Source organism: Equus quagga, chromosome 5 (genome assembly GCF_021613505.1).
Source record: "Equus quagga isolate Etosha38 chromosome 5, UCLA_HA_Equagga_1.0, whole genome shotgun sequence".
Taxonomy (NCBI): domain Eukaryota; kingdom Metazoa; phylum Chordata; class Mammalia; order Perissodactyla; family Equidae; genus Equus; species Equus quagga.
In genome coordinates, this window is record NC_060271.1 from 129,946,006 (window position 1) to 129,973,610 (window position 27,605).

The following is a 27,605-nucleotide window of genomic DNA, read 5'->3' on the forward strand; positions in this document are numbered from 1 at the left end:
ACTGGAGAAAAAAATGCTGCATGGTGTCCATTTAACACATGCTGTCTAATCCTAAGAAATTCACAAATTCGGGGACCGTAAACTGAGGTCCACGGAGAGTCCAGATGAAAACTACTTCACTGTAGAGGAAATTCTATTATCATCATCCTTTGTGTGCCGCGTGGAAACAAGAACACAAACTTGTCCAGAACGAAGTCTCTCCCAATAAATCAGAGGTTAACGGCCACACTGAATCAACAAGAGCTGTTTATTTTTAGGATATCCCTGAAATATGAATCAAGAAGACAAAAAATAAAAGCGAAACTATCAAACCCGTCTGGAAGGAAAAATACAAAGATCCCCAATGCATCCGTTACTTGACAATATAAACCATTTCTTCTTAGCTTGGCTCTGTCATCCATCTCGGAAAAGGATGTTTTTACAATCAGGGCAGAAATATGACTGGCACTCCTACATTTACATTTCTTTGTTGCAAAATGAATCTAACTTGTTCAGATTCCAGCAGCGGAGAAAGCAGAAGTAGTGGTTACTTTCCAATCTGAAACTTAAAACCACAATCTCCGGTGCACAAAAGGCAGAATGAGTCACGGGAAGAGGCCACTTGCTTGCAAAACTCATTAAAAGCAATGCAGGGCTGAATGGACTTCCTGCCCCAGTGAAAAGATCGCTGGCACCAGGACAGCACCTCCAGGCTCCGACAATTTGGGGGAGGAAGGGAGCCATCAGAAGTCTGGGCACAGCCCAGGCCTGCTCTTCACAGGCCCTGGGCCGCCCATCCTGGTGGCAGCCAGAATCCCCTGCCAGCCAGGACCAGCTCACACTGAGAGGCCCAGGAAGGCGGCTTGGGCAGGCTACTGTGTCTCAAAGGGTCTTGACGACACCTTGTGACTCAATCGAACCCCTGTATTGGGTTTCCAGGGGCCTCCCTCCTTCAGCAGATCCTTTCTGTTACCCGGGCCACACTAGATAAAGTTGGCTGTCAGCTGCCCTAACACACAAGCAGCTCCGTGTGAACAGGGCCCGGACCTCGGGTGGGTCAGCTGGAGCTTGAGCGTGCCTCAGAATCCTGGGAGGATTTCTTAGGTTGTGGGCCCCACGCCCACCGTTTCATCCGGTACAACTCAGGCAGGGCCCAAGAACCTGCATTTCTGACAAGCTCTCTGATGTTGGTGCTACAGGCCGGAGACTGCACTTTGAGAACCCACAACTCTAAATGATTGTTAGGCCTGAACGGCAGCCACTAACTGCTCCCTCCTCTGAGCCAGGTAGTGAGGTTTGACCTTGGGCTGTGCCAACTGCAGGCGCTCTGGTACCCAAACAACCCACTAAGGAACTCCCTCTCCCGCAAGCCCACAAGGCACCTGGCTGCTCTTCAGGACGAGCACTGCAGGGAGGGGCCTTTGTCAAGCTGGGACAACGTTTTTAAAGGCTGTGCCTCCAAACCAAAGCTGACTGGGCCCCCAGGCGGCCATTTGAGGCCCGTTGACTTGCAGGGCTGGCTTCTGTCTGGTCATATTCTGGTCTCCTTTGGGCACCAAGCCTTCCTCAATAGTAGTGTCCCTTGACCCCACCTTCAATTACAGCAGGAGTTGGAGAAGGGATCAGAGGCAGGAAGGGACCCTAGTGGCATTTTAAGCACCTCCTCTTCGTTTAGAGCAGACAGGATGCCTTCCCAGCACCCCCAGGCCCGTGGAAGCAAGGCAGTGCTGCTCCCACTTGGCCCCCAGCATCCGAAGACAGAATACAGATGTGCAAACGGAGGTAGACGCCTAAGTGATGGGCAATGTGACAAAGCTCTCCTGACAGCTGGTTAGGAGGACACTGCCACTAGAATGAGGAAATTCAAATTCCAGAAGGAGTTTAATTTTTTTAAATGAGGTCTGCTTCACTTTCCTTCATGACTTTCCTCTGATCCCAGGATTGCCCCAGGGCCGCAGGCTTTTCATCGTCAGTGTTCCCCAGCCTTGCATGAAAGGGCTGGCAAGACTGGTGGGGTGTGTCCATTCTGAAAACCAAAATAGAAAGTATTTTAAATATTCAGGTGATCAGAGCCGAGACACTGGGGAAATTCAAGCTACTGAACTAGCTTCCTCTGCACGTCCGTGAGAGCTGCCAGCACAACCGAATGGAAACAGCATAGCCTAGTGGTACCACTGAGACAAGCGGCAAAGGGCGAGATACCAGGCCCAGGACGACAGTTTACGCTAATTTTTATTTTACAGATAAAAGAGCCTACAATCCAAAATAAGAGTTGGAATAAATCTGTGATGTTCAACTAAACGAGAGGGTTTGTTTTGTTTTCAAGACACAAGAGCATTAATTCTACAGACGCCTAGACACGAACTGTTTGGATCTGGGCCTCATGAGTTCAGCCTGGTACCCTGAGTAGCCATCTTATACACATTTAGGGACCAATATTCTTACATTGACTCCAAAAACACTTAGGCTGACACGGGTAAATCAATAGGATGTCTCAGGCATGTCAACAATGCACCAAATCAATACGAATTATGGCGTTTTTCAACTTAGCTGGGTGAACTAGGGACAGAGTTTGATTCATTCAAAACGAAAAATGAATCGGGTACAGCACAGAGAAGGGGAGTCCAAAAGCTGAGGACAGTGGATGTGAGGTAAGGGAAACTGTATTTTTTGTACTTTTATTTTCTGTATATTATTATAGTCTTTAGACATCTTAAAAATCCCTCTGGCTGGGGAGAGACTAGCTAGCCACTTCTTAGAGACAGCAAAGGGCCCAGCCGGAGCATGCCTGTGATATGCAAACTAACCAACCCAGAGCCAGGCCTCCTCTAGCGGCCCACACACCTAGCGGCCCACACACCCCAGCCCACACACCCCGGGAGGCAATACTCCCAGTCATCCCAGGGCACCAGACAACCAGGGACCAGCCCTAGAGCTTAGAGGCCGCTGAAATTATTCAAACTAGCCTGTCCCAACGGTTCACTCCGCCCAGCCTTGCCTTTCCCAAGAAACCCAATTAAGGCCATGGCGTAGGCTCGCCCCTCCCTCCCACTACTTCTGCCTCCTGCCCCTGGCGCCGCGGGGCATGCGTGCCTCCAGTTTCGAGGACCTGAGTATAATAAACTTTGTTTTTCTGAGCCTCTCCTGTGTCTCCTCTCGCGGTGGCACCCAACAGACCATCACACAAAAGAAGACAGAATAGAACCCACTCTTGTTAAACACCGATTATGGGCCAGGCCCTGGAAGCACTTCATGAATGACATTTAACTGAGCCCTCTCTGCGCCGGAGTCATTCCCATCAGGGTGAGACAAGCCCGGTGTGCTGCCCTCCTCTCTCCATCTTCACCCCATTCGCTCCCAAGTGCACAGAACAGGGCCAGTGTTGTACCAAAGACATCAGAAAAGACTGGCTCTTTTATTCCAAATATTGAACAGTTCATAGACTTAAGGGTTTTTTTTTTTAAATAAAATAATACGCTTGATATCAGAAAATGAGCAACTCAATAACTTACCAAAAACTATTTAAAATTCACACATCTGATTTTCAGAGAAGTCTTTCATCAGTCTCATTTATTATATTTTCTAGCTTTGGATCCAGCACAACACAATGAAGTATTACAGTGATTTTTATCATTGCACCAGCATATACAAATACAGATCAAGTGTTGTAAATAAAATATATTTAAAGTGGTGATCCAAATCTAAAATTGAAAAGGGCATTTTCTTTGAAGGTATAGTCATTTCTCCAATGTACTAGGTATATATATTTTTCTATATACCAAGTATATACATCTTTCTTCATCACATGTGATGAACATCTGATCACCTGTCACTACGGAGTGATGGATTTCCATACGGCAACTTTGAAACGTGTGGGCCAAATGCAGCATTCTAGCACATGACGTGTGGGGTTAGCAGGTTATAGCTGTGTGAACACAGATAAACCAACTCCCAGACATGTGAGCACCACCCAGGTACAAATCTCGTTTTCCAAAGCCACAGGCAGGTGTAAATATTACAGGCTCTCCAGGGGTCACACCCTGACCTTGACACAGATCCGAGAGCACGCCTTTCCGGAAGGCGTGCTCTGTTTCAGAGCGCAGTGGTGCAGAAGCTTAAGGTACATCAAAATTATGAGTCCAAAGTTGCATGCTCTTACACCTCCAGGTGCAGAGCAGACCACAGCTGTCGTCCTGATGAGGGTCACATGGCATGAGGGATACGCTAGCCACTCTCACTGCCACGTTCCTCCCAGCACAGGGAGACGCCATGTCAGCTCTGCAGGCCCGCCAGCTTATACTGAGTTCACTACAGTTAAATTCACCCCAAAATACCCTCGTGGCAGAAAGAATTAATGTCGCCTCCAAAGGTCACTAAGGAACAAGCCCAGAAGAGTTAAGGCAGGACTATTTGTAATTATTTTTAACGCCTCCAAAAGGGAATTTGCACATGCATGTCCATGTTTCTCTGCAAATCTACAGTCAACTCCGCACGTCCGCCTGCCTTTCTCTGTGCAGCCGCAGGAGCCGCACGGTCAAGGAACCCTCTGCTCACGGGGCCCACCAACTACAAGGAAGGCAACGCCTCTGGGTTTTCTTTCATAGAAAGAGTAAAATTTCATTCCACTGTTCTTCTGCCTCCCACGACCCAAACGACGCGACTTAAACAGGAAAGTATTTCTATGACTGGAGTAAGACACTCTGTAAAAAAATAACACTTGAAAAAGTAAAGCAAATCTTTGACTGAAATAATTCTTTCACTTTTCAAATGGCTCTCTCCACAAGCCAATTTAATAAACGAGTAAAAGAATCATCTTCTACTGGCTTAAAGAATGACACTTAAGTTATCACCTATCCACTTGCCTTGAATTTGAGTGAAAAAAAGCTAAGGAAAATAGCAAGTATTCTCATCAGTTCCAAAAGAAGGTCAGTGTTGTGAGATACACACAATAAGGCTTTTTGGATAGTCTAACATGTGTATCTTTTTAATGGATTAATGACAGTAAGAATATGGCCAAAATGCTTATAACAGCAATTCAATCAGAGGAAAGCAATAAATAATACCATCTACAAAGTATATAATTTAACTTCCTGAAACTATTTTCTTAAAACCAACCAGTTTCTTCTGAGAGCTCCTAACAGAAATCGACATGACTCTCATTTGGCATCAGCTCTGGTCCACGTTTTCAGCACCACCTTGGGGGATAAAAGGCTGCTGGCAGAGTGCTGAACGGACCGGAAATACTGCCTCAGTAATATTTACTAGAATCTGAACTTAAGGCATTGCAAAGTCACGGAGAGCTAGACAAAGCACATTCTAAATAAAATGTCTGCCACAGATGCATTAAGGCATAAATATTCCAGCCTGGAGCCACAGAAATGGGGGAAAATATGCCAGTTACATAGGTTATCTTTAACCAAAGGGAATTAAAGAAGAACTTATCGCCTAAAAATTAGACTGGTTGACAAATACTGCAAGGGAAGATCCACAGGCCAAGGCCCAGAACAGTGAGGTCTGGAGTCCCTTCAGAGACCTCAGATTCAGGTCATGTGACCCAGCCCAGCCCTCCCGCCAGGTGCGGAAGAGGTGGCACAAACGGCTGTGGTGGAAACGTGCCCCTACTCTGCTGGAAGTCGCAGAAATCCGGCGTTCCTCGACTGACACTGTCATCAGCAAGGACTGCCGTCAGCCGCCTCTGCTTAGGTTTCATAGGCCCATATTGCACATTAACCGAAGACGAACTGCTCAAGCCGGCTGGGAAGGGCCGCGCTGCACCTGGCTCTAAGCCACAACCGAGGAATGCCTTCCACCCTAAGAAGGTGCCTGATCCCTCGTCTATAATTTCACTTAGAAATGTCAAGCCCCAGGGCAGGGGATGAGAGAGAAATGCTTCTCAGTTCTCCCTGCTCTTAAGCAAAGGATGCATGCCAGGCTCCCGAGCTCCTGCGCCACGGCTCCCAAAATCTATCCTTTAATGGGGGTGCCCGGTCTCCACGTGATGTCAGGAGCTTGCTTGGAACATTTTACGTTGAGGCAGAATGAACGTCCTGGTTTTCAAAAGGTGGCAGTGGCTCTCTCCAGAAGGTGAAATTACTGAATGTATCTGAGCAGGGGAAGTCCGAAGAGTGGCTTCTTTTCAGCAAGGGGAAGACATGGTCGACCACCTCACAGAGTCTCACGTACCTGGAAGGAAAACGGACAACGTCACTGCCTCTGAGGGACACTGAGCCGAGTGGAACACGTGCCACGTGCCCATGCCACGTGTGGAAGTCAGGAGAAATCTACGACCCCGAGGAGCCGACCACCAACCTAACACCTTGAAGGCTGTTCTAGAATAATTCCTTACTAATAGGAAATCAAGCAGTATACGGAGGAGTCACAGCAAGGTGGGTGGGACCTGACTTGGGACCAAGGACTCGTGAAGGAGGACAGAGCACAAGCAAAGGAGGACAGGAAGGGATCAGCACAGTGGACGGACGGACAGCCGCCCACCGCAGAGCTCACGCACAGGCGTCGGGGGAGAGCATCACAGACAGAGCTCATCTTTGGAGCATCAGAGACCGAGTCACCGCGCACTGAAAAGAGCCGGCCCTGGGGTCACAAAGACACGGATACGACCTTCGCCTCTGCCACTGACGAGCTGTATGATCTTGGGCAAAGGGCTTCATCTCCCTAAGCCACAATTTCCACAATTGTGATGGGAAGAAAATGAAAACTGTGCCATAGTGTTCATATGAGAATTAAATAACGTATGCCACAATAAAACCACGTGTACTGAATGCTCAATAAATTCAGTCAACAATGAATTATTAACATTAGGAGATAATTAGCCCCAGCTAATCACTCGCCTTAGATGCATGAGGGTCAAGAGACCTCAGATCTACTCCCACCTTACTGCTGTGGGACCTCGGGCAGGTGACTGGCCCTCTCTGGGGATCAGGCCTTTCATCTTTACAGAGTGTGAAGTTGGATTAGACTGAGTGTTTCTCAGCGCTCCCCACAATATTCTCTCATTCTATTTTCTGTGTATTCCAAAGAAGATGTTACATATTAGTTCTGTGGCCTACACTACAAAAAAGAAAGTTGCTGTACTCAATATGAATTTCCAGACCTCCAGTTGGCTCCAACCAGAAATTCTGACACACCCAGGCTTCTCCACACACTCCCAGAGTCCTCCCTGACAGTCACTGGGTCCCCCTCCAGTTCCAATTTGCCAAGAACCAAAAGGGGCTTTCGAAATCCAAACTCCAGGAATTAGCATGTTCTGAGGCATAAGATAACTCATGAAATAAAGATGAGTGTGTGTATTTAATAAAGGAACTCCAGAAGGCTTATGAGAAACATCAGGCTTGCACAAAATGGGAAAAATCTCTCTTAATAAACAAGAATTATATCTTCCTGGGGATTAAAACAAATTTTTAAAATACCTCCTGGCTTTAAGACCTATTTGTTTGAGTTTTGTGGCTCACTACTCACTGCCAGGGTGTGGCAGGCACCAGCTCCACGTGGTTCCCATGGGCTCGGAGCGGCGGCCAAGCTCCACCTGTGAGCCTCTCTGGGGCCAACCCTCCACACACAGGGCTCCTCGGAGCAGGCAGGGCTCACAACTGATGGCCACAAATGCCAAGAATCAGGCCCTGAAATTCCCCACCGCGTGGCCCCGAGCCCTCGGAAGCCCTTCAGACGACTCTGAGAGACGGCACCCCAGGTTCCAAGGGGCAGGCGCCTACTTGGCTCTGACACGATCATACCAAGTTCAGTGCCGGAGAAAAGTGTGCGCTTTCCTGGCGAAGGAGAATCACTCGCTCGCAGGAACAACCACGTCTCCCAGCCCAGGTGGAAGGTGTCCTCCCACGCAGAGATCCACTCCAGGCCAAGGCACGGGCCAAGTGTGCATTTTCACCCAAGTCTCAGTGAACGGGATACCCTCACAGGCCTCCCAGCAAACCCTCAGAGATGCCCAAGTCCCCTTTCCACGCCCCTTATGACAAGACCTGCCACTTGGCTGCTGCTGGGCAGAAACCTTTACCATTTCTGAGCACTCTCCCATCAGTTGAGAGTTCTTTTGACCCTAAACGGAAATCCACCACATCTTCCCCAGACTGAGGAAACCCTTTCACGCGGGAAGGTGCTGTGCCAGGGAACAAGGGAGAAGAGGGGACGCTGAGGTCAGGGGTGGCCGTGTAGAACTGGGGAGTGGGGGAGCAGCAAAGAAAGGGTTAAGAAAGGAATCAGTGCCCGCTGCTGTTCTGGAAGGGCCCTGGTTAAGGTGGATTAGACGCCAAATGCTAGAGGGAACATCTTGAAAGTGAAAATCTGCTCTAGGGGGAACCTAGATCTCGAATTTACCTAAAACCACAGGAGGCGCCCAGCGAAGGCCAGTCCCTGGGAAGCCACTAGATCCAAACTGCCCCCATCCAACTCCTCCCCGGGAAGGGGGCTCCAGCAGGCCCCCTGGTGCCACTCAGGCCATGCGCTCCTTTCCAGGTCTGCACAGAGCAGGCCAGAAGAGGTGCAGCCTCTGAGACGGACCAGGCCAGACGACACCTGTCTGCCTGGGCTGATGCACCTGGTGGGCAATGCTCCCAACACACGGGATGAGGAAGAACGTTCTAAGAAGTTAGGAACCCCAAGTGAGACACGTCAAAGTCAAGAGAACTTCTACAGCCCACCAGGACGCCTCAGGACAAACAGTGAGTCAATTCAGCCCCCCTGCCTCAGGGCAACTGGGCTTCAGCCTCGACCAAAAATACGCGAGGAATTCTGACAATTACACAGCAATCCATCTGGTGAGAATATTATTACAGGTCAGCACGTAAAGAGATATATAGCTCTTCCTCTTTAAATACAGCTTCACGTGATATTCCAATTTCGTTACATTTCTAATCCACATTCTAGGCTTTCAAGCCCAACTTGGCAAATCCAAACCACTAGTTTTCAAATTCATTCAATTCCACTCTACAGCAGACTCTAACCACTAGTTCAAGTTTTCGGCCCAGAGGGGATCTGATTCAATCAAGACTGCCCAAAACGTAAGTTACAAGAAGTTAAAATACAAGGAGTTAAAATATATTTTTCCATGTAAGAACTAAAGATTAAAACACAGGCAACAGAAGATAAAAAGGTATACTGTAAATTATAAAATACCTTCCAAGATTAAGACGGTAACAACAACGTAACAAAACAGTTAACCACACAAAACGTGCACAATACTCACGAGGAAATGTTGGTCTTTGCGTGCTCCTGTACGAGTTCTCCTTTGGGGTTGACAGTAAATATTCTGTTCAAAGACACTCCTACTTGCTTGTATGAATACACATCCTATATATGGTAAAGCGTTAATTAGAAAAAAAAAAAGAGTTCTTGCAAACACAAACGCATGATATTTTGGACTTGATACAGTATTATAAAGTTTTCATTAATGAGAACTATATTTCCAAGAAGTGTAGAGAAAGAATATTTCTGGAGGTGAAACTATTATCAGTTTTCCCCCCTGGGCCTCAGTTCCCTCATCTATTCAGGAGCTGAGTTAGACAGTCAACAACCCACCGCAGCCTCTGCAGTTCCAACATTCCTTACCGCTATTCTCTGACCCACTTTCTGGGGCATGAGTTTCAAAAGTAGGGGAATTTTCTCACTGGGAAGTTGGGACCCAACCATATTCTCCAGAATGCGGAACTGTCCAGCAAATTTGGGTAGTACACACACAATCTCAAAGCATTTCTTTTACCATAAGAAACAATACTCCTAAAATTGAGATGCTGAGTTCACTACTGTGCCAAGGACTGCCTTTGAGGTCTCCCTTCTGGTAGAAAGGGCTGAATCCTATTCAACATTCTTGTTTTACTAATTCAGCAGGTAATGTGGGATTTGAAGTGACTAGTCCCACATTTCAAGCTTCAAAATGAAACCTACTAGGCAATCTTCAAAGAAAACTAGAGGCCATGAAATAATGTACAACCTCCTTGCCGTTAGATGTAGGCAGGTGGCTCTTTATCAGCTATTTCTTGTAGGACGAGAATCTGGCTTCACATACAGTCTAGGCCAGCCTTTCAGATGACTGCTGTCAGAAAAAGACAGTGATTTCAAGAGCTCTGATATACCCCAACCACTACTTACAGCCGGTCGATTTCCAAAAGCAGCATAAAAGGGTTCTGTATTTGGAAAAAACAGGTTTTTGATGTCTGTCAAACACTGGACTTTAAACTTTTCTGGTTTCTTTTCAATCACTTCTCTGTTAAAACAAATAAATAAGTAATGGATCAGCATGAGAGGATAAGCTTCATTAGCATCAAACTATTTTCAGCTGTCAAAGGTGCCGTGACACTAAGAATACTTACAGCTTCAAAAGTTCAATATGCGCAGGTCAGTTAAGCTGCCCCAGGAGAACACTAGACAGAAAGTGAATCTGTACTCTCAAGCGTTCCCACAAAGAAAGCGCTAAGGACAAGTGACTTCACCCAAGAGCTCCACCTGTCATCCATGGAACAAAGAATTCCAGAGCACAGAAAGACAGAGAACATGGCCAAACCCATTTTATGAGGTGCATAACCTCAAAAACAAACCCTAAGGAAGAAAACTATGAACACAGTGAGGGCCGATCTCATCCGTGAATGTCAGGGCAAAAATGCTAAATAATTTACGAACTTAACTGAAATATATTAGGGAAGACCTAAATAAATGAAGAAATATGCCATATAATTGAACTGGAAGATTCAAAGAGATATTAATTCTACCTAAATTGATCTGTAGATTCATCGTAATTTCCATCAGACACAACAAGTTTTTGTCTGCATGTTTTTATGGAACTTGATTCTAACAGCTGCACAGAGAAGAAAGCCAGAACCAGCCATTTATGGCCATGATGAGAATCCGAAGCAGGCGAAAGGTCAGTCTTTTCAGTAAACGGCACTGGGACAACTGAACATCCACATAGGGGGAGAAAAAAGGAAATGGGCCCCTACTTCATCTATATACAAAAATCAATTCCTAGTGGATTACAGACCTAAACATGACAGGCAGCACCTTTAGATAAAATAGAGGACACTGTCTTATGCTCACAGGTCAGGGAAGGCTTCTTAGTACACAGAGAGCACAAGCTACAGAGGAAGTGATACGTTCAACTCAAGAAATGAGGAATTTACGTTCATCAAAAGCCATAAACTGGGAAAAGGTATTTGCAGCCCTCATAACAAAGGTGACATATATAGAATTGACGACACACTCTTAAAAAGAAAATGGGGGAAAGATTTGAACAGGCAATCCACAGAAGATGAAGCCCAAATGGCCAATAAACACATGAAAAGAGACATTTCACACCCACCAGACTAGCAAAAAATGTACACTGCTGACAACATGTTGGCAAGAAACAGAGCAAACGGTACCCTTACACACCGCTGCTGGGGCATAAGTTGGTTCAATTACTTTGGACAACAGTTTCGAATGGCCTCATAAAGCTGAATATGTGCATACTTCATACTTCATGGCCCCGCAATTCTACTCTTAAGAGCAACCTCAGACCAACTATTGCACGTGCGCCCCTCGAGGACCCGCAGAAGCACTGGTCCCACAGCAAAACCTGGAAATGACTCGAGTATCCACCAACAGTGAAATAGATAAATAAGCCGAGGTAGAGTCAGACAGCAGGAGACGATACAGAAGTAAACATGAATGAGGTGCAGCTTCGCTCAACAATCTTGGGAAGATAATGCTGAACGAAAAAAGTAAGCTCCAGAAGAACATGTGATTTGCTTAAAATAAAGTTCACAAATGTGCACAATTAAACATATTGGTCAGGATTGCAAATAAATGTGATAAAACTATACAGAAAAGCAGGGAATGATAAACACAAAATTGAGGGATGGTGGGTACTACTACTACTCAGGGGAGGGATGAGAGCAAGTGGGCCTTCAGATGGAACGTACGTCCTTTCACTTTAACTGGGTGGTGGGTGCACTGGTGTTCATGTGTGACTATCATTTGTACCTTGCATGTATTTTAGAAATCGTCTTCTGTACCTACTCAAAATGTACTTTAAGATGATGACGATGATGATGATGGTGGGGGGGGTGGGGGTGGTCGTGGACTGAGCGTTAAAGAACCCAAGTGCACGCGGCCGGCCCCGTGGCCAAGTGGTTCGGTTCATGTACTCTGCTTTGGCAGCCCAGGGTTTCACAGGTTCAGATCCTGGGCACAGACATGGCACCACTCATCAAGCCACGCTGAGGCAGCATCCCTCATGCCAAAACTAGAAGAACCCACAACTAAAAATAGACAACTATGTATCGGGGGGGCTTTGGGGAGAAAAAGGAAAAATAAAATCTTTAAAAAATAAAAGAGACCCAAGGGCCGGTCCTGGCTCTGCATCGACTTCTGTGGACTCCAGAGCCCTCCTTAACACTAAAAGGGTCTTTCTTTCTACATCTTCGCACTCATAGATAGATACATGAAGGACTGTATGATGCTAAGTCTCAAACTTCAACCCACCGGGGAAAATCATCCAAACTCAACTTCCTACTTCAATCTCTTGCTCTCTCTCACAGACACACACACATATTGTGCATGTGTGAGTGTGTGGGAGGTGGAGAGGAGGATGTCTGCATGCATGTATATGGGGTAAGTAAGAAAACACCTTGCCTGCCCCATGCCACCCAATGCCTCGAAGGTACAAGGCTCCTTGTTGGGCAGTAAGAACACCCAGGGGCACGGGGTAAGGACTGCTGAGAATCCCTATGATGACCAGTACAGACTGCTCCGCGGCACAGCCTATCTCTTTGGTGATCTGAAGTTGCAAATAGTCACTGGTCACTCAACTGAGCCTAGATGTAACTTCACTCTAGCAAACAACTAAGTGTCATTTACCCAAGTCTCACAGCAGCTCAGAAAACCCCAAAGGGCAAATGCAGTTACTTGTGGAAGAAGTTCTTTCCCAGAGATAGAGGCCAGTCTCTGTTGCTGCCTGACTCCGGAAGTTCAGATCTGTCCCCGTAACCCAGCATCATGGGAAAAGAGCAAAGGCTCCTATGTCCAGCCCTGTCCATCAGCTCAGCGAGTCAGTGGGACCCACCCCCAGAAACTGGAGCCATACCTATCAGGAATGTACACGGTACTAACAGAGCCTTTATAAAAACGAACTGAATCACTCTGTCATCACAACAAAAGAGGGCAAGTAACTAAAAAGAATCACATGACAAAGCCAATTTCTACTTTAACAGGAGAAGTTCCTGAACCAAAAGGTATGTGAAATAGATTCTCTCAACTTCTTTCTTCAGACATACTTCCCAGAATGGTAGCCTTTCAGATCTGAAAGGGACCCTTGAGATCATCTAATCCAACCCTCTCATTCGGCGGTTGAGGCAACAGACGCAGGAAGGGGAGCCACCTGCTCACCACACCAGCAATTAGCTGTGATCACCAAGCAGCCTCAGAGCTGGGGCTCCCGGTCCCCCTTCAGAGCCCTCTCTGCCACGCCATGCTGACTGTGCTCCATGCATCCCACCCACTGCATTTATTTTTCTTCATTCCAAGTTAAACCCAGGTAGTGTCATCAGAACGGTACCCATCTAAAGTGTCTTGCTAGGGAAGGTCATTTGTGGTCATGGTGGACTCACCCATCAATTCTAGAAAACCTGCAGGACGGCCAACACAGAGCATGGCTCTGGCTAGAGTGCAGTGCTGGAAGGACCAGGCTGCTGGCCATGGCCATCAGGAGCACCTCCATCTCCCAACAGGAAATACAAATTGTAAGGCTCAGTTGTTTGGGTTTTTTTTTAAATAATTCCTCACAAGGAAAAAGTTAATATATCTTGGACAATGATATTTTGATAAGGAAAAAATGAAAAGGATCACCTTAAATTTATTTTTAGGATGTCAGAATTATGATGCCAACTTTGTACTTAGCCCAGCCAAGGCTTAGTACTTAACACATGCTCATGAGTAGCTTGTTGCAAACTGTCAACATATCTCAGGGACACCACTTCCTTAAAATATCTGGATTTCTGTTAGGGCCTCCACTATCATGACAGCTCTCAGGACTTGAAATACACTATGACATTCAGAGGTTTGGCCTGAATTTCCTCCCCAGAATGCGCAAGTTTCAACGTGAGATCTTTTACTACATGAAAAAAATGACTCACACAAAAGAAGGTTGTGAGGGAAAAGGCATCTATGGAGCTCAAGAAAAATAAGAGGAAGCAACGTGGCGTTTGGGCCCCTCTAGATGTATGTGTGTTTGCACAGTTAGCAGCAGCAAGCAGCTAATCTGGTCCTCAAATTGAGGCAGAATCATGCCAAAGCCCCTCACTGGATCTTAAGGACATGACTCTGTGATACTCACAACCAGTCTCTGCAGGACCAAGGTCCTGTTATGACCACAACAGATTACACTTTGAGGGCAGTCTGGGAGACCACCCTGGGCCTCGAGCTACAGGGAAGCCTCGTGTTCTCCTCGCCCACCCCAGGAGGCCAGACTGGATTTTGCTTGGCTGCCCTGAAGGCGGACACAAAGGTGAAGGGAGGAGGGGAATCAGAAACGGGCCAGTAGTCTATCAGAGGCCTGTTCAAATAAACAGTGTGACTGGAGCTCTCAGAGATGAGTATAGGGGAGTCCAGGCCAGGTGGGTGGTGGCACCTGGGAGAGAGGCCACTCAACCCAGCCTAGGTCCCCGATTAGACAAAATGCAAGTTGATTCTCAGAGTCATCAAGACTCAGCCCAGCAACACAGGGTGGGGAGCAGCTACCCACAAAAGGTGAACAGCATGTGCGAAGCCTCAGAGTAGAGAACATCACTCTGGAAAACGGAGACAGTTCAACACATCTGAGATCTCGAAACTAGAGAGAAACGAGACTGGAGAGGAAGGCAAGAGCAGGTCATGAAGAGGCAAGGGAGGCTGAGCTGATGAGCCTGGACTTTATCCCAAGAGCCAGGATAAGCCAAAGGGGGTTAACAGGGGGTGACAGCGCCAGACATTCATTTTAGGATGATTTTTCTGATGCCCAACATGGAGCAGGGATATTGGTTGCGAAGACGTGTTAAGAGGCTATTCTTGCAAAACTTCCAGTGAGGGAGAGAGAGCACCTGAAGCGGCCGCAGAGCTGGGGTGGGAGGTGGACACGCCTCGTGGCGTACCTGTGCAAGGCGGAAAAGAGACTGCTCGGACTCAGCAGCAGGGGCCCCTGGGGCAGCACCGTGCCCCTCTCGTTGACCCAGTGCAAATAGCCCCGCGTCATGTCCGCCATCCCGATGGCACGCGCAGAGCAGTAGAGAAACTTGTATCCGTTTCTGAAAAAGAGACAAAACATCCACGGTCAACGGCATCGCGCAGTGGAACTGTTTTATAGGCACAAACCCTGATCTCTCTCTGTTTCACGAAGACTGGCACTGGGGCAGGCTCCCTCCCAAGCAAAAGGCCACCTTCTAGAAAATCTTTTCAACGGAGAAATGAGCCTGAATGCATCTGACTGTCACTTACTCAGCACATTCACATCTCTCACTCTGTTTAATCCTCACAGGAACATTGTTCCGTAGGTATTATCCTCCCACTTTACTGCTAGGGAAACTGAGGCTCGATGCGTCAGACTGGCCAACCCGCCTGCACCGGTACCCTTCAGACTGCCAGCACCTGCTCCTGGCCAAAGGCCACCCAGCCACCTGGGCACAGGGCCCCATCCCCACCTGCCAATTCGCAGACCTCATGCCAGCAATGAGCCCATCCCCCCCAACCCATGCTCCACCAAATGCTCCCCTACACTGGGTAATTCCCGTTGGCACAGAAATATACTCTAACCTCTCTCATCTCAGGCTAAAAACAAGCCAAGCCAACAACAACCACAAAAAAATCCTTCTTAGGTTTTACCTCTCTAGGGCAAATCCCATTTCTTTGTTCCCCCTTGTAGCAAAATCCTTTCAAAGAGCTGTGTTTCTGCACTGATTCCACTTCCACTGTGCCTTCTCCCGTCAAACCACTCCAAGCACGCTTGTTCCCCTCCTCACTGCCCTTGTCAAGGTCACCTATGATGCCACCTTAGCAATCCAGGCATGACTTCTCAACTCGCGTCTGAACAGACTTCCTGGGAGCACCAGACACCGGTGACGTTCCTTCCTCTGGCATACCTTCTTCCTCTGCTTCCAGGACCCCTCAGTCTCCTCCTTTGCCCCTCGTTCTCCTCCGCCCACCAGCCAGCTCTTTCCAGACAAGTCACCTTGGCTGCATCTGCTCCCGGACTCCAAATGTACAAGCGCTCTGGGATCCCGGGGCCTCGTTTCTTCCCAACACCTCCACCCCCTAGGGATCTCACCCATTTCCATGGCTTTAAACGCACATTGAAACTGAAGCAGTATAAAATATTTGTGATATTGTGATATAATAAGCACACATTTGATCTTCATCCCCACTTGCTGGCCCAGAGCTTCTAAAACCCTTGGAATTTCCTGAGTGACAGGGATAAGAGGAGCATCTTTTGTTATTCATAACAGGCCCTTCTCATCCACACCTGAGTTAATGCTAACGAGGTGACTCTTGGAGGATGGGACCTGGTTGCCAGAGGAACCAACCACACAATTAGAGGATTGGAACTTTCAGCCCCACGCCCCAAATTCTAGGGAGAGGAGAGGGGCTGGAGATTGAGCTCAATCACCAATGGCCAATGATTTAGTCAATCATGTCTAAGTAACGGAACTTCCAATAAGAACCCTAGACAATGGGGTTCGGAGAGCTTCCGGGTTGGTGAACGCAGCCATCCACATGCTGGGAGGGTGCTGCACTCCAACTCCACGGGGGCAGAACCTCGACCTATGTACCTCTTCATCTGGCTGTTCATTTGTATCCTTTATAATAAACAGGCAAGTGGGTTTCCCTAGGTTCTGTGAGCCAATGTAGCAAATTATCAACGCTCACGAGGGGGTTCTGGGAACCCCCAATCTGTAGCCAAGTTGGGCAGAGGTGTGGTAAGCTGGGGACCTACTACTCACAACTGGCGTCTGAAGCAGGGGCAGCTTGTGGGAATGAGCCTTAACCTGGGGTCCAGGACCCTAACTACAGGTAGCTGGTGTCAGAATTAAATTAAACTGCTGGACACCCAGTTAACGTGTATAGAGAATTTGGGAATTGCTTGCTGAGAAAACCCCACATTTCTGGTGTCAAAAGTGTTGGGAGGGGGCCGGCCCTGTGGCTGAGTGGTTAAGTTCACACGCTCTGCTTTGACAGCCCAGGGTTTCACCAGTTCAGATCCTGGGAGCAGTAATGGATGGCACTGCTCACAAGGCCATGTTGAGGCGGCGTCCCACATGCCACAACTAGAAGGCCCTACAACTAAAATATACAACTATGTACTGTGGGGATTTGGGGAGAAAAAGCAGAAAAAAAAAAAAAGTGTTGGGAGTGAAAAACAATTCACAGGAACATTCTTCTGTTGAACACAGCTTCATGGATTTAGTGACACTACCTTTCCATTTTTTTTTAACCATTGAAAACTTAGTGTCCAAAATGAGACATGCTGCGAATATAAAATATATGCCAAGTTTCAAAGGCTTACTATAGAAACAAAAAATAAGATACATCCCCTTAATAATTTTTATATTGGAGCCAGCCCCATGGCTGAGTGGTTAAAGTTCAGCACACTCTGCTTCAGAGGCCCAGGTTCACAGGTATGGATCCCGGGCATGGATCTACTCCACTCACCAGCCATGCTGTGGCAGTGACTCACATACAAAATAGAGGAAGAATGGCACAGATGTTAGCCCAGGGCAAATCTTCCTCACCAAAAAAAAAATAATTTTTATATGATTGCATGTTTAAATGGTAATATCTTTAATATATTGGATTAAGTAAAACATACTAAAAAATTTTTAAACACCATCTATACACTGATGTCTCCCAAATTTGTATTTCCAGTCCAGACTCATCTCTGAAGCTCCAAGGCCAATGTGTGAACTGCACACTCCACATCACCCATTAGATACACAACAGCATCTCACCCATGGCACATCATAAGTGAACACACTCAGGCGCCCCTCCCGAGCCTTCCCATCTCAGCAAGCGGCACCCCGTTAACCCAGGGTGAAGCCAAAATCTCAGGGGCCACTCTGGGTTTCCTCTTTTCCTCACTACCACCTCCACCCCTACTCATTAGCAGGTCCTCTCAGCTCTGCCCCCACATGTCCCCCAACCTCCAGGACAGGGACTCTCACCTCTATTCCTGCCCCCCATCAAGGCTGCACTCAGAAAGAAAACAAAATTTAGTCAACTCATGCCCAAAGCTCTCCAAAGCCTTGCCATTTCTGTCAGATATAATCCAAACTCTCTGCCACAACCTGCGAGGCCAGTAAGACCTGGTCCCCGCCTTTCTCTCCAGCCCATCTGCTCCCTTGCTCCGGGCTCGCCACACAGGTGTTCTCACGGTTCCTCTCACTCGCCACGTGCATTCCTGTGCTTGGCACCTGCTCGTGCTGTTCCTGCTGTCTGGAACACTGTTCCCCACTGTCCCCCCTCGGGCTCGCTCGCTCCCTCACCTCATCTAGGTCTTTGCTCAGATGTCACCTCCTCAGAGAACCCTTTCCTTGTCCCTTTATTTAATCAAACACCCCCTGCCTTCCCCTCGCCCAGGCACTGCACCCTTGCTCTGTTTACTTTTCCTCACAGCACTTATGACAAATGGAACGTTACGGACCCTTGTTCGACTGCATCACTCGTTAATCCATACACTCCCGGAGGGTGGGGACTTCGTCTCCTTCCTTGCTGTAACCCCAGTGCCAAAAACAGCGCTTGGCAGGCAGGAGACACTTAGTAAATACTTGCTGAATGAGCGAATACAAACTGCCCACTTCCTGTCCGACCTCCTGTTCTGCCGTAAATACTTCACGCTGGCCGGACGACCTGTCTCTAGCCTCGCTTAACATGTTCTTTAACACCCAGAAACAGGAAAGTTTTAAGACAAAGAGAGTCTAGAAATATCAGCTTATCTGGAATACAGGGATGCATCTGAAAATCAACCAACCTTTTTAATTAAACATCTTTGTATCTTAGCTTTCTAATTAATGCAATCTTTTAAAAAAAATCACTATTTCTGTCGACGGTTTTTCACATCAAAGTCCTAAAAGCTGCCACCTGCAAGGTCTGAGATGCCAATTTTACTCAAACTTGATTTTCAAATCCATTTCATGGTCTGATCATGCCACGGCATCATTCTCGCCATGCAAGTGTTCTGCCACAAAGGCCGTCACTAAACTTAGCTGGAAATTCCACCCGAGATGTCCTGATGGGAGAGATGCGTGTTGGTGGCAGCGGGGATCACCTTTCCAGAGACTTCACCCCCACCAACGCTGTCTGAAATTCCCAGTGCTCCCATCCATTGCCCAGGTGGCACCAAGTCACAAAGCTTGCTCTCAATGGAGCCCCTCGTGGGTAAGACTCCTCCCCTTTGCTCAGAAGGGCAGCCAGCAGCAGGACATGCTCCTTCCACCAGTGCACAGCCACGGGGCACTCCTGGCCAGGCCCCAGGCTGGGCTCGGTACGCACGTGGGGCCCAGCACAGCCGTGCCCTACGGAACAGGGAGTGCTTTGGGGAAAGTGACAATGACAGACACAGGACATGTGACGGAGCAAAGGTGGACACGAGGGACCCCAGGGGTGGGAAGGGCAAGCCCTGCCTGAGGAACTACCAGTGAACGGAGGTGCAATCCACAGTCTGGATCACACTTATCCCTCACTATCTCAGCAACTGCAACAGGCCCCTGGGGAAACACCAGAGCCAAAAAGGAAGAGCATCCCACAGCCAGGCTTGGTACAAAGTTTTTCCATCTATCCCAATCTCTACACCCCTCTGAAAACGCTTGGCCCAGAGAGATAGTTAAACACTTTGGAAAGATAACCTTTGGGAGTATTTTCCAAGATAAACGTCCAGACTAGAGTTTCTCAACTACTGACATCTTGGACAACTGGCTAAATAATTGTTTGGGGGGGGCTCCCTATGACGCTGCGTTGTAAGCTACTTAGCAGCCTCCCTGGCATGCTAAATCAACAACCAAAAATGTCTCCAGACACCGCCGCGAATCCCATGGCGGGCAAAATCGCCCTCAGTTGAAAGCCACTGTTGCAGGGAGAAGGTTCCTCTGCAGCCCCATTTGCAGTCCTAGAGGAAGGCCATTTGCCTGCTACCTCGAGAAAAGAAGGCTTGCGCCAAAGTCAGGCTTGTTCCCAGCCTGGCCTCCAAGACCCTCTGCGATCCGGTGCGGCTGGCTTTCTGTTTCATTTACTCCCACCCGGCCCTCCGCACGCGCCTCCCTCTCCGTGAGCCCTGCGCTCATCCTACTTCCACCCCAGATGAGCTCTCCTCTCTGTCGAGACCCTGCGCATCCGACAAGGCTCAGTTCAAGTGCCCCCTTCTCACTGAAATCTCCTTTGGTTCCTCCCTCGTCCAATCGGAATAAACCTCTCCTTCACTTACGTCTATGAAGCTGCAGCTCTCATTGCACCTTCCCATCACTGCCTCGTGACGGGGAGCGCCACTGTCTGCTCCTGCGCGATCACGGGATCCCTGAGGGCAGGGGCCCGCAGCACCCAGTGCAGCACCGCAGCCCCACGCAGCACCGCGCTCAGCACCGCGCACAGCCCCACGCAGCACCGCGCTCAGCACCGCGCACAGCCCCACGCAGCACCGCGCTCAGCACCGCGCACAGCCCCACGCAGCACCGCGCTCAGCCCCGCGCACAGCCCCACGCAGCACCGCGCTCAGCACCGCGCACAGCCCCACGCAGCACCGCGCTCAGCCCCACGCAGCCCCGCAGCCCCGCGCTCAGCCCGCTCAGCCCCGGCATGAAGGCTTTGCAGTCGGTCATCGAAATCCTAGGGATTCTCTCTAAGGCGGGGCTTGCAAAAGCCCCCTCGGCTGTTCACACACACGTGTGACTTCAACCACATAGCCAGCGGCAGAGCACGCCCGGCCAGCAGTGACCTAAGGGACCATCTAGTCTAACTTTCTCATTTTCAAGACAGGAAACCAAAGCTTGCAGTGGGGAACGACGTCTGGGGAGCTGACAGCTGTCGCCCCTAGACTCCAGGTCCCCTGACCCCGTGTTCACCACATGATCCTCTCCCTTAGCAGCAGATAGTAATGACAGCAATAACCCAAGACAACCTGAGGTCAAAGAAATAAGTAGCTGCTGTGGCAAGAGAAGAAAAAAGACCCTCATAAGTCTGCTAATGGGTATTTCCCATCTTCAGGATGCCAGCTTCACATGATACATTCCTTGGGCCACCGATGAACTAACTGTTCTATGAAAAGACAGTAAGCATTCATTCTCCCTGTCACAGAGACAGTGACTTCTGGCTACATGAATATAAAAATTTATAGCAAGTAAGGTAGAAATCAGACTAATTGCTGTCCAAATTTAGCCCCTAAAAGACCTATTGGCTCAATGATCTAGATACTTCAGGAAATAATCCTTCTTTACTTTTCTTCTACGTATTGAACATATTTGAATATGAAGGAGTTTCATACATCTTCCATTTGTATTTGCTGTAGTTCTTTTTAATCAATAACCAATAGCTTTGTTAAATCAATAACCCAGAAAGCTTTATATCCTCTCTATGAACAAGGTGACAATCAGCCTGAAAGACCATTTTTCACCAGCTGAGCGTATTCAAACAGGTAATTACATTCAGCAAAAATAAGTTTAATTGCCCTCATTTTCTCTTGTTTCCAGGCGAGTGGCTATGTGCAAGACTGGTTTTTTCATTAGACAAAATACTGCAGTATATACAATTTAAGTGGGACCCAAATTCAAGGAAAGCAGTGTCACGAAAGAGCAATCAGTCCAAAAATCCTAAGATCCTAAGATCAGTCCAAAAATCCCAAATTAAACGGCATCTCCTTCCTGGCACTCTAGCCGGCTGACCGTTTCCCTAACACATCTCTGGGTAGTCACAAGTAAGAAAGAAAGAACGCATTGGACTCATGAGAAGAGAGAGTCACAACCTGACGGGTTCTCACCTTCCCCTGCTACGGCTGCCGAGACCCTGGAGAGACAGCGTGCACTCAACCGACAGTCAGCTGCGGAAACTGCACACTGTGTCCAGCCCCGGCGAGGTCTCTGTGATGGGACCGAGGCCACCAGCCAGGCCAAGCCCTTGGTGTCAATAAAGCGCTCAGTAAGCCCAGAGGAGGAGGAGATGAGAGCCGCCCAGGGTCACCGACTCTAGCCTGGAAAGGCTTTACAAGGACTGTGGCGCATGAGCCGGGCATTACAGGCTGAAAAAACGTTGAGCAGCAAAGGCCTGCAGTGCAGAGGCCATCCAAGGAGCACAGGCCGGAAGACGGGACAATGAAGCATGGAGTGAGGAGCACAGTCAGCCTGGATTAGAGCAAGAAGCTCGGGGGAGAAGCAGTAGAAAACCAGGACCTAGCAGAAGGTTGGCACCCAAAACTGCTGGGTTTCCAAAGCCACACCAAGGAGCTCGCTCTCCACCTGACGGGTGCACAGGACGGAGCCCTGACGGCCAGGGCCGGGCTGTGCTCGAGCCGGCTGCTCCGGAAGCCTGACCATCACTGCCAATCGCACCGGCCTGATTGTCTGGGCACCACAGGACACATATCGAACCCAATGAACAAATACATGTCAGGCCGATTCCTCTCAACCAAAACGAAAATACAAGAAGCTTTCTGCACTATTCTCAGATCCTCACCAACGGACTTCACTCATCCTAAACCGACCAACCAAAGACAAGAACGTCAGGTGTTTCTTGGTAAGCTACACAATTTCGCTTTTCAAGAAGGTGTCTTTTCTGGGAAAATCCAAGAGAGACATAAATCAAGACAAAAAAAAAAAATGCAACCGCGTCCTTTTTTTTTTAATGTTACAGTAAGGACAGGAATAGATTTATGTTCCAAAAACCAAAAAGAATCAGGCTGTGATCTACTCAGTATCCTGACCTAGGAGGGTTTCTCTCAACTAAAAATAGATGCAGTTTTCAGTGTCATGCAAGTCAAGGCAGCTCATCGGTGATTAATCCTTCTAACAAAAGGTCAGCCCACGGTGAGGTCGTGGGGAAAGGGGTCTGCATACACACCGTCTGCGGGAGTACAGACTGCAAGAACCTTCTAGAGAGCGATTTGGGAATATTCATCAAACCTTTGAATGTGCTCATCCTTTGACCCAACAGTCTGCTCCTGGGAATCCACTTTACAGCAGTCCTTCCCTGAGTGCGTGCCTTCTTTACTCATTGATACGCTCGTTATATAGAACAAACCCTCTGTGTAGACGCTCACTGCCTCACTGCTGGAAACAGTGAAAAACCAGAACTACCTACCACGTGTACCAGTGGAGGACCAGTTAAAGGATGGCCTACCCACAGCACTGGACTCGTGAAGCAGTTACAAGAATGAGGCAAACCTTACAGGTAATGAAACAGGAGGATATGTTATGAAATAATGTGAGCACATGTGTGTGCATCAGGGCCAGGGCGAGCGTGTAAGTGAATTCTAAGTACAGCAAGACACAACCAAACTGCCCACAGCAGTCTCACTGGCAGGGCGTGGATTAGCCGGTGGCACAGCAGGGAGGAAGACACGAGCTTTGCACTTTCACATTCTTCTAATTTTTCTTATTTCTTTTATTCTTTTTGAAAGAAGCATGCATTACTTATGCAATTTTTTAAAGATGAAATCTAGAAAAGTAAGGTCAAACCAATGAGCTGGGCATCTAAGAAACCCAGAGCCTAATCCCACCAGGATACACGGCCCTCCTCCCAGGAGCATAAGGCAAACGAGGCTGGAGGCTGTGTCCACTTCACTATCATCCCAAGCACCAGCATAGGACCAGACACACAACAGGCATCAGTAAACGGTGGACAAATGAATGAATGAGGAGTGGGAAAGGGTGCTTCGTTCCTCTGTGCCCACAGAGGACTGGAGATAGCTCTGAGTGCCCATCCCCCCCTTATCACCACCACCGTGGGCCAGAGGTGAGCACAGCAGGTTGGGAATGATGGGCCTGGGTCCTCTGTCCTGACGTTCACCAACTGTGAAACTTCCTCTCCGTCCTACCCCATGGAAAGACAGGCTGTCCCGAGTCAGCCCAAGGCACCTTCCAGGCCTAACTGGCTGGAGAACAGAAAGCGTTGGAGAGAGAGGTTTCACTTATGTGGGAGGCTCTAGTCCACAGAAAGATGGAGAAAGTGCAACCAAGCACAAGCCAGTACTGGGGAGGGAGAAAGCCTGACTGTCTCTGGAGCCTGGAGGTGGACTGGAGAGAAGCAGTGGACTCGGGTCTGGGCAGAGCAGGGCTTTAATGAGTTCTGCCCATTAGCAGCTGTGGGAATGTGGACAATCGCTGTAACTCTCTAAGTTTATTTCATCTAAAAACAGAAATGCTACTATCTGCTGTTCAGAATTACTGTAAGATTTAAGTGAAGTGACCCAAGTGCCCAACAAAATACCTACTCTCCCGCCCTGATGTCCCGGGTGTGTGCCCCACGGCGGGTGCTGTCCTGTGACCCACCGTCCTGTGTTTTGGCCACTCAGCAGAGTGCTCCCCCAGACCAGGTGAACGACATGTGCACGGCTGGCTGGCTCATGGGGCCTGCCCTGCAACTGCTTGGAATCTGTACCTTTCAACTCAAAATAAGACACTGGCATATATCAGACCACTTCTTTACCTGATTCTCTCTGACACTCCCCAAGCCTCCCCTAACGCTGTCACCTTCTTCTTTCTCCATCAGTTCTCGATTCACCCACCAATTCCTTTCCTGTCCTTTGGTACAACACTCACATCTGAAGCTGGCGGGATTCACCGTGCACTCAGGACCCTCCACCGCCACCCCTGCTGACCCTCCCTGGGGAAGGTGCACCCCTCTTTGAAAGTGACCCTGGCAGCAAGGATTCCACGGGCAGTGTCGTGCGTACACCAGCCGTGCGTGAGGGGTGGGGAAGAGGCGGTCCATACTCACTGGCTCACTTTATGGTACAGTTTAGCAATGCCCTGGTGGGTCCAATCCTTCCCGAGGGTGGGCAAAATGTGGCCGAGAGTATCTGATCTATGTAAAGATAAAAATGAGAAAAATAAAATTAAAAGGATGTCACAAAAGGAAAAAAGAGTTCATTCCAATTCATCACATCATAAATGCCTAACAAAAAAATGCAAATGAGACCCACGACTTACTTTCTGGATAGAAAGCCCAAAGCTAAAGTCATCAAATGAGACCATGCTCAGAGAAGGATATGTTAACAGGCAAAGGGGCACCTTCCATTGCACCATGTGCTACATCAAAGGGAAAAGGCCATGCAGAATGGTGCTCTTTAGAAGCATCCACGTGAGCAACAAAATCAGGGAGCCGACACCGTCCATGGAAACAACCACTAAGCCCCAACTGCAACTGCGAATCAAGGAGTGAAGACTCCATGAGCAGCACGGACTACACAGGAAACTGCCCTGCAGGAGCTCCACGACGGCAGCGGAGGAGAACTGGAATGCTGGCCCAGGCCCAGGGGTCCCGACCGATGAAGGTAAGAGCTCTCCCACAGCCCCGGATCCACTGGACCTACCTAGTGATTGTTCCGTCGATATCAGAAATGATGACTTTGTCGTCCCAGTTCCACAAATAGATGGTGCCTTCACAGCGGCACGTGCCTTGATACTGTGTGGTGACGCTGAAAACCACATCATTGGGGCCATTCTTTAACTTTAAGCTTTTCTGAAAAACACGAATTATGTGTCTGCTTGAGGGGAAGGTCCAGATTGAGGGATATTTGGTTTCTGTTCCATGAGAAGCTGGATCAGGATTTTTCAAAAAATCACTGCCCTGGCCAGCCCTGGTGGCCTAGTGCTTAAGATCCAGCACGCTCAACGCCGTGGCCCAGGTTTGTTTCCTGGTCAGGGACGCACAGGCCAATCTGTCACTGTCACACTGTGGTGGCTGCGTGTTGCTGGGATGCTGAAAGCTATGCCGCCAGTATTTCAAATACCAGCAGGGTCACCCACGGTGGACAGGCTTCAAAGGAGCTTCCAGACTAAGGCAGACTAGGAAGAAGGACCTGGCACCCACTCCTGAAAAAACCGGCCATGCAAACCCTGTGAACAGCAGGGAGCACTGTCTGATACAGGGCAGGAAAGGGAGAGGAGGGCACAGAAAGACAGGGCAGGGTTCTGCTCTGCTGTCCACAGGGCGCTAGGTGGCAGAAGGAATCCACTCAACAGCACTCACAACAAAGGCCACTGTACCATTCTTTCTTTCTCTGTCTTGCTCCAGACCAGGATGGCTCTTTCCAGGGTTTGGACAACCTGGACCCCAGCTCTCCTCTCAGACCCACTTACAATGCAGCTCACACACTTTCTGCAATGCTGTTCTACCTCCAAAGACAGCGCTAAGCTGATCCAGTATTTCTGGATGAGAATTGTCAGAGAGGGCTAAATGACAGGCTATAAGGCCCAGCAAAATAAATCACAGCTTCAGAACAGGTCACACTTACTCCTCCGTAACTAAATATGAAAGGCCACAGCTGGGGAGATAAACTCAAGCCAGGTGTGGAAACAGGTTTCTCTAAATGACCGTGTTTTTAAGGACTATTATACTGACACAGATGGGACGAAAGCAGTCTCAGTGACCAGGCACATCTCACATCCAGAAGCACAGAGCTTAGACCCAGGAAAACCATGCCAGATTCAGAAAGCAAAGTTACTGTTTGGCGGTGTGCATCTCTTTGCTGGGAGCCTCTGGCACACAGGCCCACAAGCTGCCTGACTGTGTGCAGGCCTCCCCCAGCGCCACTGGTTGGAGCTGCATGCCACACAGCTACACAAGGACTGCCAGGCTGCAGGGTGGCACTTGTGGCATTAAGTGGGTGTCTGGGCCTGTCTGTTATCTTTTCCCAATTAAGCGCCATCACAGCTAAGCCTGGCCCCCACTCACTCTCAGGATACAAGGAAAAGAACACAGATACTTGCTCACTGACTGCTCCTGGGTAACAGAGCCCAGGTAAGGGCCTGATTAAAACGGGCCGTACACTCACACACAAAAACAACACTGTGACTGGCGGCCGGCCCTGTGGCCAAGTGGCTAAAGTTCATGCACTCGGCTTCAGCAGCCTGGGTTCGGATCCCGGGTGTGGACCCACCCCACTCATCAGCCACACTGTGGAGGCGTCCCACATACAAAGTGGAGGAAGACGGGCACAGATGTTAGCTCAAGGCTAATCTTCCTCAAGCCAAAAAAAAAAAGAAAAAATTCTCTAGATCCCATCATAATTGCTTGATTTTCCCCAATTTAAGAAATACATTTGAGTTAGCTCTCAAAGTGGAAAGATTCCTGTGAGATTTTGGTCTATCAGTCATTTACACCTCAGCATAAATTAGCTCCATCAGGCTGCCTTCCTCTAACACTTGAAAACAGGAGCCGCCAGGGTTGCATCAGGGAGCCCAAGGGGAAGTGACGCTGACGAGCCAGCCTGCACAGGTGCTGGTGTCAGGGTGAAAACAGGGGTATCAAAAGGGGGCCTTGAGGTAGCCCCAGGGCAGGAGGCACTCTGGGATAGAAGAGGTGCCAGGAGTAAACGTGGGAGCCAGAGGGACACCCAGACCATCCTGTCCTCCGAGTCTGGGATACAAGAGGTGCAGGAGTAAACGTGGGAGCCAGAG

The 27,605-nt window shown here is 48.7% G+C and overlaps 1 protein-coding gene across 1 annotated transcript in view; it reads right to left on the minus strand.

Moving 5' to 3' along the window:
• Positions 1-3,520: 3,520 nt before the first annotated feature.
• LPIN1 (lipin 1) overlaps positions 3,521-27,605 on the minus strand; it is a 127,902-nt gene continuing 103,817 nt past the window's right edge. Inside the window, exons 16-21 of the mRNA XM_046661858.1 lie at positions 25,517-25,773; positions 24,922-25,008; positions 15,108-15,260; positions 10,099-10,213; positions 9,197-9,300; positions 3,521-6,162 (exon numbers count right to left, since the gene is read on the minus strand). Of these exons, the coding sequence (XP_046517814.1) occupies positions 6,003-6,162; positions 9,197-9,300; positions 10,099-10,213; positions 15,108-15,260; positions 24,922-25,008; positions 25,517-25,773 (876 nt within the window). The 3' untranslated portion in view covers positions 3,521-6,002. The remainder of the gene's footprint in view (positions 6,163-9,196; positions 9,301-10,098; positions 10,214-15,107; positions 15,261-24,921; positions 25,009-25,516; positions 25,774-27,605) is intronic.